Consider the following 13,987-nt stretch of genomic DNA (forward strand, 5'->3'; position numbering starts at 1 on the left):
TGCGTTCTCACCATGACGATAGATGACCTCTGCTTCCTCATCCATCGTCATGTGTTCTTGAAGTTCGCCACTCCTTCGAAGGTGAGCCTTGATGATATCGAAAGATTTCTCGATTGGATTGTACTCGGGGCCATACGCAGGTAGGTAAAGTAATCGTACACCAAATTGATCGCACAGTTCTTGAATATTACCACCATGATGAACCGGTGCGTTGTCCAAAACAAGGACACTGTTTTCAGCTGGGTAAGGATTCATCATAGGAAGCTGGTATGGAAGACGCGAGATATCAGATTATTATCAAAGATAAAGATAATATGCTGATGGTACCTACCACATGGTGCGACAAGAAGTACTCCAAATCTTCCCGAAGAATTGAGCCTTCCTGAATAATCATTCCAAGACAACCACTCAAACAGATGGCAGGGAGTAACGAGTACTTTCTTGATTGTAGAGTCCGAGGTAGACGTCGTGTACGTTGGCCTCTTGGTGCACGAGCTTTCTGTTGGTAAAGTCTGCGAGCTGCGAAAGCACTCTCATCTGTTCAAACCCAAGTCAGTTCAAAGTTGAATAAGAAAATATGACAATTGGTATGCTTTCTTAATGTGCGATCTTAGAGTCATGAATAAATACATTCAAGACAACGGTTTGTTCAATTCCACCGAAACCAGTGAGGTTACACACCAGTTGTAAATCCTCACTGGTTCACAAGCTGATCAGACCTCTGATCAGCGTTGCTGATGGAATGTGAATTTGATCCTGTTGTCTCAAAGTGTATTTATTGACAATTCTAGGATCACACATCAAGAAATATACAAATACGAAATACGCTTACCAATGAAGACCAAGCACAATGGATCAATTGATCCAACTTCATACAGATACCTGCCTACTTCTTTGGGGTCTTGATTTGGGTGGACAGTTTTTGCCACCTTCAAGGTTAGACCAAGACGATCGCGTACCTCACGAGCTAAAGCAGTGATGGAGATGTCTATACCTCTTTCAATTGAAAGTTGGTGTGCAAGCTCGTCAAGGTAGATAGTCGGTTCAGTATCAATGGCGTTCTCGATAAACCTGCGGTGCTCGTTTGATAAGACAGTCGGCCGGCCACGAGGATCGTAGAAATCTGGATCTGAGATGACTCGCCGAGTATTGTTGAATAAAGCTAGCCATCGAGCAAGTGAGTCTTTGGAGACTTCCAGCGTAAGATCAAGATTGATTTCGTCTAGTGTCTGTCCACGGAGATGCTTGTGGATGACAATGAGTTTGATATCGGGCGAGTACAAGACAAACCCCATCGTGGGTGCGGAGGAAACCTATGAACAAAAAAATGAACGAAAGAATCAACAGCAGAACAGGTGACCCGGTAAAGTTGAGAGCGAAAACGAACCTGGAGAACAAGCCTTCGATCGAGAGGAGGAACTGGAGAAAGCGATCCAATCGGTGGATTTGTTGGTTGGTGGATCGGCTGGCACTGTGGTATGATCGTATGTGTATTGTCAACTTGTTATGGGCAATAATATGTAAAGTACAACCCTAACAGCCCTAACCGCCCCAAAAAAAAAAATCAAAAAAGCAACCTTTTCGGGAACGGCTGTAACACCTGATGGCCAATACGTTTTGACCATAAAGTCCAGAGTTACGCACCGCTGGCCCATTTGTGGGAGCGTAACAGTATCAGTCTTATCCTGAGACTCACTCGCTCTGAGACTCTCTCTGAGACTCTCTGAGCTACAGATGGCTTTCTGTACACCCGTCATACAGTGTGGTCAAGAGTGGTGGCACTCCATACATGGTTCATTATTGATTTGTTTCTTCATCCTAAAAATCTTGTCATTTCCTCATCTGACATGAATGTGACCATGATCGATCGGTCCAATTTTTACTCGGCCACACAATCAATGTAAGAATGGATGATAGAAAGATAAATTGAAATTTGAGGTTTTGTGTCATTTTCATGTTCAATGTGATCAGACTCAGAGCGACTTCAAGATGAACTTTAATAATCTGTTCCTCAGCATTTCCATCCTATATTGTTAAGCTCAGCTTCTAATCTCAGAATTGAAAACAATCCAACTTGGCATCTCCCTCTTATTGGCCAATGAAGCTAATCTTATAAGTTTTCACAATCAAATTCGACCGTTTGATTATCTGGCTCATTACCTTCTATCATTTTTACTGCCACTTGAAATGATATTTTCAAAGCTCTCGATCCTCGTAATGGCTCTTGACCTTTATGTTCATGTGGCTAATTATCTTAATCTTCTTTATATCATTTCTTTTGCTTTACTCGATTCGCGTCTCGGTGGGTCTACTTTTCACAGAGCTTATGCGACTTCTTCTCACCCAACCACTTGATTTGATGTTTTAAACAAATTAATGTGGGTTCCTTTTTCTTGACTTGGCCTTTGCTTCCTTCAAAAAACACCTTTGTAGACGCCCGGAATTTCAGAGAATAAAAAACACGCCACTCGAGAAGAAATTGTACTATCCCTGTATGTGCCAGGTATTGTCTCAGGGAGTCTCAGTGAAAGACTGATACTGCAACTCTCCGCCATTTGTGGGACTGCGGTGTCATCCATGTGATACGTTGCCCTCACCTCGGTGCCTGCCCCGATCCACCCGGGGTACGTCTCCTCCTTGTGAAGACGGGCGCCCTGGATTCACCTTACTTCATTCATAATCATCAACTTCAACTTCAACACCACCACCGTCCATCATACCCACCCTCAATCCCAACATGCTGTTGCGCGACTTCGTCGACCTAATGACCCGCGATTCACCTCGACTCTCTGCAACCCTGAGTGTGGCAGACTTTGTTCGGTTTGTTTCCCTCGCCGGCGAAGTCCAACATCGTGCGGGACAAAGCGTACGGTTGACACCCAATCGAAACACTCTCCTACCTTTCCTCAAACTGGCGCTCTCACCTCATTACCCACATGACCTGTTGCCTGACTTATGGCGGCTGTCCTTCCCCCTGTTGGACGCCTCCCGAATCAACACCTCAGCTGCTATCCGGGATTTCGGTCTACACCCTGAGCTTTTGGGTACCAAAATGCCCGAACGATTTTTACGTGCACCAATGTCTCACTGTACCCTATGCTCGCGTGACCACTCTTTTGCGTTACACGTCCACTCGTGTCTTGACGGCTACCTTTACGATATTGATGGCGTCCATGCAATTCAAACAGTGATACTCTGTTGTTCAAGTAAGTTCGCCTAATTTTCCATATTAGTCATATCATAGCCGCATATTAATTTACATATTACCAGACAAAGCATGTGGAACCTTCTATAGACCCAGTTATTACACTCGAGACGACCTACGAATCTACTACTCACAGGAAATGGCTCGCAATACGACTTTCCTCCACATCCACTGTCATTACTACATGACAACCCGTATGTCTTACATGCTTCGGGTGCTTCAGATGTTAGCCCAGTCAGTTTGGATTCAAATCACCGCATTAATTTATCGATTGTTTCCTGACATCCGAGTTTGCCAGTGTATCACACTTCAATCTGGTGAATTGGTATGATCAAATCTTTGTAGATGACACCCCCGTCCATAAATTTATCCAAGACCAAAGCTTTACCCCGTCGATGTCCGAGGAAGTTTGCCGCGATGGCCTGATCCTTCATTCATTAATGAATCATGCTGACCGCAGAGGGGTACAGCTCGCAGTAAACTCGAGTGGAAACGACAACATAATCGACGCCGCCATCAAAGAACATCTTGAACTCTTGTCTGTTGAAGGAACAAAATTCCGTGATCATTATTGCTCCAGTTGTGTCCGACTGGCTTCCGTCGTGGATCCCAAAACCGGAGAGGAGTACTGTAAATGTAAGTCACCACTCAATCAATTTATCAAGCTGATTGGCTAACCTTTCGATGGTTCTGATAGCAATACGGGCAGTAGTTACAGACGGCCTGACGATTGGGCATTGGCGATGTAGCGCCTCAACCCAACAGTTGCAAGAGATCGCCACTCAGTTAGGACTTCCGGCCCCAGAAGGGCCTTGCACAAACAAACTAGATAACATCAACGACAGATTCTGCCCTTATCATTATGGCTTACTCGGCGGTCGCTGCCGAGCCCAGCCCTGTTCCAAGGCCGCTGTAGGGGATACCGAGACGTGTGGCGACGCTCAACACATCAAGGTGTGGGCTGATTTCAATAAGAAAACCCAAGCGAATTTTTCCCTCACAGCGCTGCTGAACCGTCCAGGATCCAACTTGCCTCCCGACCCAACAGTCCATCTTGACACCAAAACTGGTCAATTTGCTGACCTGGAAAGTATCCAGCAAGCCGACGAGTCCCAACGGGCACACGAAAGCGCACGCGATGGAGGCCAGTCCCAGGCAGCTGGTAAATAAGTTTTATCCAGATCACGAACGCACAACGATCAGCTTGCTGTGGCTGGTTGTGGAATTGTGTTGGCAAGGAAGACGTTTTACAACGCTGAGTCTGTAAGTGCAGTCAAGGTCAGTACAGGTTTTGATTGAATTCTTCGTTCATCATGACATGATGTAACCTAAGTTGTCTCTGTCTGTCTCATCTCACTTCTTGTACACTTAGGAGTTTCTCGAGGAAAGCTTCCCCCAAGGCATGCCCGAGGTCGTTTTCTACGACAACGCTTGCCGATTGACCGAGCACATCTACACGGGAGATACTGATTGTACGCGCTTTGATGGAACAGTTATCCCAGTGGATCCATTCCACCATCGATCGCACGCAGAAAGCGATGAATTTTGTAAAAAATTTACTGATCCTCATCTCTTCCCGGACATTCAAGAGGGGGGAAGATGGATTTTCAACGCCTCTGCAGCTGAGCTCACCAACATTTGGTACGGGGGCTTTGCGTCAATCTGTCGCAATATGCACTCCCTTCTGTACAACTTTTTTTTGGAAGAGATGGTTTACTTAAGGAATGCTTGGCTGACCAAGAAGTTGGACAAGAGACCTGGAATGGAGTTCCTTGGGGAGGGGCCCTTATCATAATAATAACTTTAGAAAACATGTTTCTTTTCGCCTTTGTATTGTATTCGCTGAAAGGTTATACATTTACTTTAAAGCTTGATGATATGATTGAAAATTCGAATCATTTGTCCTGAGACATGACCAAAAAAACTCTATCTTTCTCCCAGTCATCAAGTGAATTTGACAACTGAGAGAAAGCGAACAAAGCAGCTCCGGTATTAATAGTTCAATAAATACTCGAACTCCACTTTTAAAATGAACGAATGTGAGGTATAACGATTGCATTTATTAGGGATTGTGACAAAGAAAATGAACCTTTGGAAGGGCAAATGTGGACAACACTGCAGGTTCTAACTACAGGAGGTTACAACCTTCAATTTACAGCGTGCCTATGCAAAAATATCGGGGATCTTGCCTAAGAAGGAATAGTCAAGCACCTGAGTGAGTAGACCGGGACAGTCAGAAAAGAAGGTTGCGAGTCAGAGTTCAAGGTTGCGACAGATTGAGTTAAATTAATGAATGCCCACTTGAACTACGAAGCGTCGTGAAACCGGGTCTTTGGAGACCACATTTCCTTTGACCCACATGGCTGCGTCAGCATGTAAGTGTTTCCATTCAAAAGGAAACGGAGTCATGTGGCCAAAAGCATATGTAATGACAAAGTCGAAAACTCTTTGTTGCTGCGTGTGATGTCAAAGGGTGAATGTGTCAGTGCGTGATCAAAATATAACCAATGGTGGTGATTGGCTTACTAGAGGGTCGTAGTAATCGTGGTGAGCATGGACGGTCAGATTCCATCCGACTGCTTGGTCCTCTACGTCGTCCAATTGTACCTTAATCACCTTGCCGATCCTGGTAACCACTGTGTGGCCAGCAAGGGACTCGCGCGGTGGATGTTCTTTGCTGACGAAGCTTTGGGTTTCGGAACAAAATGTGATCATAGCGTCACCAGAGGCAGGATCTTGGCCTAGCGGCCCGGTGAGTTGATACGTCCGATTTGCGCGGAGTCGTGCTTGGTGTACAACATGCCCCAGTGCTTGCAGTGGTTGGGGTTGAACATCTTGCAAGACAATTTCAGTGGGGCATGAGTAATATGGCATGAAGTCGTCGCCCCCAATGCGGATGGCCTGCACGAAGAAAAGGAAACCGTTGAATGGAGTTTGGATGGATAGTAGTACATATATAAGTATAAAGAATTAAACATGTCTTGGGAATAAAGGGCTCACTTCAGTCGTGATAGGCACCACGGTGTTCAAGATGGCAGGATAACCCATAGGGACGTGATTGGTTCTTTTGGTGCGTGAGGGGGACATCGGAAATGGTTCCGACCTGAGGTATAAAAGAAGGTGGAATTGCGGTGTGCCAACCACCGCGAGCTTGGGAATAGGGGTCCGCTTGGGAGGTGAAACCATCGTAATGAAAAATAACCCTGATGTCAGTTACACCTCATTGGCATTATACGAAGTTGGTAACCACTTTGTATAATGAATGTATCCTCCTGGCGAAATCTCAGGGTCCTCATATGCGACGGTACCCTGTCGCCAGATGGAAACGCATCCGATTGAGCGAGCTGCTGAGCACGTAGCAGCTCGACAAACTACATCAAGATCCGTTGGGCTCGCATTGTAATACTTGATGCTTCCAAACCTTCTCAAATGATGAAGGGGTTGAAAAAAATTGAAAGGAACCAGTGGTTTGGCACGACTGAAACTTAACAGTCTTCTGTTATTTGATTCATCAACCATCAAACAATGAACAAACGGATTGTACTTACTACATAGGAAAGACATACATTAACAATTAGAAGAACTTCTACATCAGAAACACGTCAAGATACATATTAAGATAATTAATTATAAGAAAGGCACGAAAACCACCACATCACTTTGTATCATTCCGAATCTCGACCTTGCCCTCTTACTTCTTAACACCTGCCTTCTGATCAAACTCCTTCTTGAAAACTATACGAGCGTCCCCGACGGTCGCATTCGGTTGCGACTTGAACCTCTCAGACATAACCGAGTACGTGACCAACCCAATCCAAGCGCGATAGCGATACATCGTGCCTTCGACATACTTCCATTCACGGCCGAAATGTTCCTTCCATCGCTGTGGGGCGTTCCCACATTGTTGATCTTTGTACAATGCTAGGATACTGGCGATTGGAACAGTTGACGATGGCCAGCCTTTGAGAAGGGCAGGAGCCATTGTCGGGTTAGAGGGGTGCGACCTAGGTCAATCGGAATGGAACTGTCAGTGAATGAATGTGGGTTAGCAATGCGTTCCTGAAGAAAGTTGTACTTTGTAGAATTAGTATCCGCATGTTCTTCAGGCACGGGTACACCTCCCGGGCCTCTGTCTGCGGCGTCTTTGAGGAGATCATGGGCGCCGTTGCCCAGTGTGTCTTGAGGTCGATCCTCCGTAAGCAAGAGGGGGATTTCATTGCCTGCGATGACCGTTTGGAGCGGGTCAGCTGGGGAGTCATGTCTTTCTGTCACTTGGTCTTTTGGAGAGTCTTGTCCTTGTGTCAAATCAATAATGCCATTGTCGGCTCGAGGTCCTTCATCGCAAGTTTGGGCAGTTTGGACTGTACTGGGAGTATTTGGGTGGCTGGATGCACTTGCAGGGTGCTCGAGAACCAGAGGAGCTTTTGGAGCGGGCGACCCGTAATGTTCATGACTGCTGGCTGCGCGGGAAGATGCTTCAGGTGTTCCTGGTGAGGAAGGCGTGTCGTAGATAGGGGGGAGAGCTGATGCCGAGAGGAAAGCTGAGGCAGGTGCCAAACGATCGGTAATCGGGAGGGAACGTGGGAGAGCTGATAGTGGAACAAGCACTGATTGGAGACGGACAATGATTGTGCGTTGGTCCTTTGGGTTTCGGCGTGGGTAATTCACGAGGGTGTCGCACTGTAGATGTGAGGGAGGCAGTTATGAGTATGGATGTACTCATGACACGCGCATTAGGAAATAAAAGGATTGGGATAAGCTTTTACCCAGGCATTGAGTTTTGGATCCCATATGCTCAGGGCTCGATTCCAAGAAGGCCCTTCCGCTTTATGGAGCGCCTCTACAAGGAGCTCGCTTTGTTCAAGATAATACAATGGCCACTGTGGGAAAAAAGCTTCCAAAGTCTGCGGTTCGACAGACTGAGGATCAAGATAAATTATTGAATCAAAATCAATTTATTCATTATTGGATCTGGATCGATTGACCACTCACATTGACCCATAACATGATCGTAGCTACTTTGGTTATGTCGACCTTGCTGGAAGATTGCCGCTCAGCTGTTTCATCTCGCTGAGCACGGTTCCTCTGAATCATGGCCATAGTTTCGAAAGGAACTCGTCGACCTAGTGTGTTCGCGCCTTGAGCCCACTGATGCGGGTTTTTCAGGAAGGCTGGGACATGTCGACGCGTGGACGTTGAAGAAGTTGCAGCAGCGGGGCCAGGGGTAGACTGGCCAGATGAGCTTGCCTGCATCACGCCTACTGCTGCAAGTTGTTGATGGGTGATTCCTAAAGCTGCGATTTGATGATCGGTCAGGCCATGAGCGTTAGTCGCAGCGGGGCCAGCTAATGCAAGGGGACGTGGATGCACACGACATTCGACTAAAGTATATGTGTTGCAGCACTGCAGCAAAAAAGATTAATGATAAAGTTAGTTTGGAAGGAGAGAAATACGGGTTGGCATCAAACCTTTCACGCAGCCTTTGTTGGCTGCCTTCTTATGATTTTGAGAGAGAGAACCCTCGTGTATGCGTTTACATAGGAGGGCTGGTGGTTTGGATTTTTTGTTGCGTGATGGACTGGCGTGTGCGTATGGATGCTGACGGGTTCGTTGGGCTCCTTCGGGAGGGGGCTCGTCAAGGATCTGTCCTAGAGGTGACATACGTGGTCCCCAGGCCTTGTCGGTCGAAACAATTGGTCTTGGGACCCCGAAGTTAATGAGCGCGATTTCGTGGTTGAGTTGATTGCACTTCCAGGTTTTCCAATTGTGTTCGTTCATTGGTGTTGGGCACTATAGGATTGGTGCGAGATAACAGCAGTTAGATTTTGTGGAAGATTCGGAAATGGAACCAAAACGTACACCAATGAGCCAAGAGTCGGTGTTTGCCCTCATATACCTCATCTGAACCGCGCAGACTGGACATAGTAGCCCTGTTGGTCCGTCCTTGTGCGGAAGTGGGAGGAAGGTGCCGATCATGGTATAGTATTTGTGGATAAGGGTTAGGCAGACCATGTTCGTCGATGACTGCGATAGTCGGCGATGGCTGCGATATTCGTGAGGACGATGAGTGCTGAGGTGATCCTAATTTTAGGCGAACACATCGTGGTGAAGGTGATCTCCCAAAAGGGTTGGAACTGAAGAATTTTTGATTGAAACACGGGGTGAAGAAAAAAATGCTGAGCTTGTGACATCTAGGGTGTACCGAGGCTTAACAGTTTTGGTCCAAATTGCTTGAAAAATAAATCTGGGGAGAGATACAATAGGTTGTGGGATATGTGTGTACCGGTAGATGTTGCAAGGGTGATAAAGATAAGTGATCTTTTGAACTGGTTTTTGTTGGGGACTGTCAGCCTCTGGAGAAGCTGAAGCTGCTTCTCCATGCTTCTGTCAACATTGGACCAGTAGCGCTGCAAATGGCTGCAACGCTACTGCAACGCAGCTTTCACAGCTGCGTTGTACATGTACAACAGCGCAGCGTCAAGCAGTTGCGCTGTGGAACCCGGGGGGGTCCCAATTTTTTTATCCGCTGCGTTGCTGCTGCGTTCCCGGTCCCGGGCAAACAGCGAGCTGCGCTCCGGCCCGCTGTGGCCGCTGCAAGCGGTACAGCGGCTGAATCAGGGGTGGAGGCACATGTCTCGATCGCCCCCTTCAGGAGACCATCTAGACTCAGCCATCGAACCACTTTCTTCTCGATCCCTCGACTTTACAACACTAGCCTCACCTTGACCAACGTAATATCACCCTAATTGGCTGTTGTTTGCTCAAATCAAACAACAAACAAGCTAAATGAATCAACACCCTGAGGTTCGTCTTCTTTCCTTCTTTTCATTCTGCTTCGCCTCGCTTCAGGAACCACTGCCCTTAGCCGGATCTCTGGGCATGTTCCGCATGCATTCCAGGCACCCGGATGTGCTTGTGACTGCATGAAGCAGGAGATCGATAGAATGATGGGCTCAAGCTGATCAAGTTCTTCATTTTTTTTCATGATCGCTCCAACTATTCATACTCAATCGAGCCTACCCACAAACTGCTCATGCTTGACCAATTCGGACACCCCTGTCTCAAATCAAACAATGAAACATGACTAATAAGAAATGTATCAAGACGCCCAGGAGCAGGCAGTTTATCCTTATTAAAGGTATGTAACACCTGTCTCTTTCCTACCACATCCATCTCCCCTCTATCATTTTTTATTATTAATATCATCTTTATATATTTGTCTAATCTCATCTAACAATCACTCCTTAATATCTTCTTTTTATTTTCATCAATCTCATCCTACCAACATAATTCAATATCTAATACCCTTAACACACAGTTTACTCGATTCTGTTTGCAGAAAATACTATCCATCCTTTCCCTATGCCTTCTTCACAATCTAGTGTGGTGTGCACCCCTTCATCGGCAACTCGACCACAACGCTCGCGTCATCCTCCGCTTAACCCTGGGATGATATCACCTTCCCCCGACTCTCGAAGACGGATAACTCACTTGTCAGACCGTGTCCAGATAACCTCCAAACCTGGAGTATCAAAACGCAAAATCACTACCATTGAACTGGATGATGAAGAATCTACCGATCACAAAGACGAGGATAATTCCAATAAGAAAGGGAAGTCAGTACAGAAGAAGAAGAAACCACCTTCAAAAAAAAGGAGGGAACATGATGAAGTATGTAGAGACCTTTCCTAAGGCTTCTCCTCACCGTGTTATCAATGCTCATATTGATATCTTATCTTTATGTTTCATTTCTTTCAATACTTTCTCCTTTTACTCCCCCGAACTAGCCACCAACCACCGACACTGGTTCTTCCTTTGTAACAAAGAAGACCCTGCGTGCAGATTCTGACGAAGAAAACGATAAAGTCAGAAGAAGAGGTCGTCGAAGTTCAATTGATCAAGTCAAAAACAATGAGCTGTTGGAATACTTCGGAGAACCATATCACCTGAAAGGAGATGTAAGGCTTTTGAATCTCTTCCCTCCACTCGCTTATTTCATGTCATTGTAAGCGGTGTAATTGATTAATTCATAATATTCACTCATTGTTGTATTGCTTTTTGGTTGATCGCAATAGGACGTGACCAAGCCACCCCTCACTTATCCATGCTCATGGTGTAGTGACAATCCTGATAAGCCAACACCTGTTCGAGTCAGTCTCAGCAACTACACTGGCAACCTCAAAGTCCACCGAGATGGAAACACCGCAGCAGGACGATCGAAGACAGGTTGTCCAGGCCGTCTTGCAGCTCGAGCAGCTGGATTATCAGTTCCACCTTCAGTTTCTGATGTCGAAAAATCCAAAGCGAATGACCAGAACAACAAGGGTTCACTTCTTTCGTTTGTCACAGTCGGTCCAAAGGCAAAATTTGACAATCTCACTTTCAATCAGATGATGTGCCTTTGGATGTCGTCGCGTGCTCTACCATGGAATCGTATGACGGACAAGTGGCTCCAATCAGCGGTTCAATATCTCCGACCTGAAGCACGGATGTATGGTCGAAAATGGGCGGCAGATGAAGCAAAGCGATTGAATTTGTCAATGAAAAATGTTGTGTTCGAGGAACTCAGGGTAAGCTTTCATTTAATTGACCTCAATACCCATTCATATCACTTGATTGTCTGGATCACTTTCTCTTCTATTCCACTCCACCGTCACTTTTTCTTTCATTCCACTCAATCAACATCTAATGTTATCATTTTATATTTGTTTTCTATTGTTCATTTATTTCACTCAATCAATTGTGTTGATAACTTAGACTAACTTAATCATCTCTATCTGTGTTTTTGACTTTCCCATTCTACACACAGGGTTTGAGCAGCAAGCTGAGTCTTCAACAAGATGTATGGACGACAAAAGGAAATCGGCATGCTTTTATTGGTGCGGCTGTGACTTACATTAATAGTCAGTGGAAGTTTGTAGGACGCCACTTAACCCTCAAGCTTGTTGCATGGGAGCACAAGGGTAAGTGGCTGGCTGAGCCCATAGTGAATGTATTTGTCAAACGAGGGATTGTCAATAAGATAAGTATTTATTTGGATATCATTTATATATTGGCTTTTAACTCACCTCTACTTCCCTCTGCACCTCCTCTGCCAGACAACCGACTCGGGCTCAAATAATAAAACCATGGCTCGAGAGATGCACAGTCAATTCTTGTTACAGTCCGATCAACTCGATTACACTTGGAACCCGGAAACTATGCACATCTTTTGCTTTTGTCATAAGATGGCGTTGATTGTGGGCTCTGGTCTGGCTGCTCTCGGTCTCAAAACTTCACCACCAAGGAAGGTCAAGAATGCATTACGGGGAAGTTTCCCTGATCTTAACCCAAACATTGTCGAGGAAGATGAAGAGGAAGATGAGACTTGTGCCATTACAGATATCCCTGATGTATCTGTCCCACCTGACCATGCTGATTCTGATTCCGAGCCTGATCTTCAGGCTGTTGTGGCAAGGGCTGAGGATGAGGATGAGCCCCTTCTTCCTCAAGATCCAGATGAAGAACATGATTGGGACGCAGCTGATGCAGCTGACGAGACTGACCCTGTGCTTATTGCTGAAACTAAATTGGCTGCACCTCAACCCACCCATCGTCGCGAGTCAAACAAGCTGGATTCCCTTTTGGACAAGGTCAATTCATTTCAATTGGTCATATCTGGTCTGGAATTACACTCTGACGTTTGTTTACTTCAACCAATAGATTGATTTCATCCTTCGCCGTATCACACGTTCTGCAGCTTGGCGTGAGGAATATGATCGTGTGGCAAAGAGCATGGGATTGAAACTTGAATCACTCATTGCTGCTTACGGAATTCGTTGGAACATAAAGTACATCAGTAGGGACAAGGCTTGGAAAGCTCGAGACGTAAGTTGTTCATTAATAGTACTTTCTTCAACCTCTAAAATCATTGACGTTGAAAAAACACTTCTCTAGGTCATTGATCAGCTTCTCAAAGATGATTTGGCCCGAGTTCATGCTAAAAATCGTCGACCTCGTAAGAATGGAAAACCCCACGGGTACTTCCACGAGCTAACTATCACTCCATCAGAGTGGGCGCAGGTGAGGAATCTCAATGCGGAGCTCAAAGTAAGTTGTGTTTCAATATTTGATCCCACTTGTATATATTCTATCTAATTGCAATAATTAAATTGGTTGTGTAGCTCTTTCTCGATGCAACCAAACGCATGGAGGGCAGAAAGTCCACAGGTTCAATGGCAATTCCAGAATATGTGGAAATTCGCAAGTCGTTGCAAGACCGAGTGGATTCACTTGAAGCCTCAGATGCCCTCTACCCAATGTTGGCTACAATGTTGGAAAAGACTCAGGCTTATTTGAATGAAGCTCTTTCCTGCAATACATTGGTCATGGCTACTATGCTGCATCCAGTATTTCGAATACGATTTTTCCATTCTTTCTTTGGAAAGACATCAGCTGTTGCAATTCAAGCTGAAGAAACTTTCAACCAAGAATTTAAGTTATATCAACTCAAGAATTCACACAAGGTAGGGAAATCACATACGAAATCAAGTCAAACGCAAGCTTCAAGTTCGAAAGCATCTTACTTCAATGTTTATAGTGATGAAGAAGAAGATATGGGAGATGACAACCAGCTCACTGACTACCTGCGTGGTTGTGATCGGATGAGGGAAAATCTTTATAATTTAGATGACCCTAACTCTGCGCTTGACTGGTGGGCGGTGGGTATATCACTATCCTTTTTGGTTTGATTCAGTTGGCTTATTGTATTTTGTTTTAGGCCTATTCTAATCGATACCCTGT

General features: G+C 45.5%; 1 protein-coding gene across 1 annotated transcript; it reads left to right on the forward strand.

Moving 5' to 3' along the window:
- Window positions 1-2,737: 2,737 nt before the first annotated feature.
- On the forward strand, window positions 2,738-4,375 carry MELLADRAFT_95442 (uncharacterized protein; the record flags this gene model as incomplete). The annotated part of the gene is made up of 4 exons (XM_007417945.1): window positions 2,738-3,206; window positions 3,271-3,439; window positions 3,504-3,841; window positions 3,903-4,375. The coding sequence occupies 4 exons, from the start codon at window positions 2,738-2,740 to the stop codon at window positions 4,373-4,375; spliced, it is 1,449 nt and encodes a 482-aa protein (XP_007418007.1).
- Window positions 4,376-13,987: the final 9,612 nt, after the last annotated feature.

The sequence above is a fragment of the Melampsora larici-populina genome (assembly GCF_000204055.1).
Source record: "Melampsora larici-populina 98AG31 unplaced genomic scaffold MELLAscaffold_81, whole genome shotgun sequence".
Lineage (NCBI taxonomy): Eukaryota > Fungi > Basidiomycota > Pucciniomycetes > Pucciniales > Melampsoraceae > Melampsora > Melampsora laricis-populina.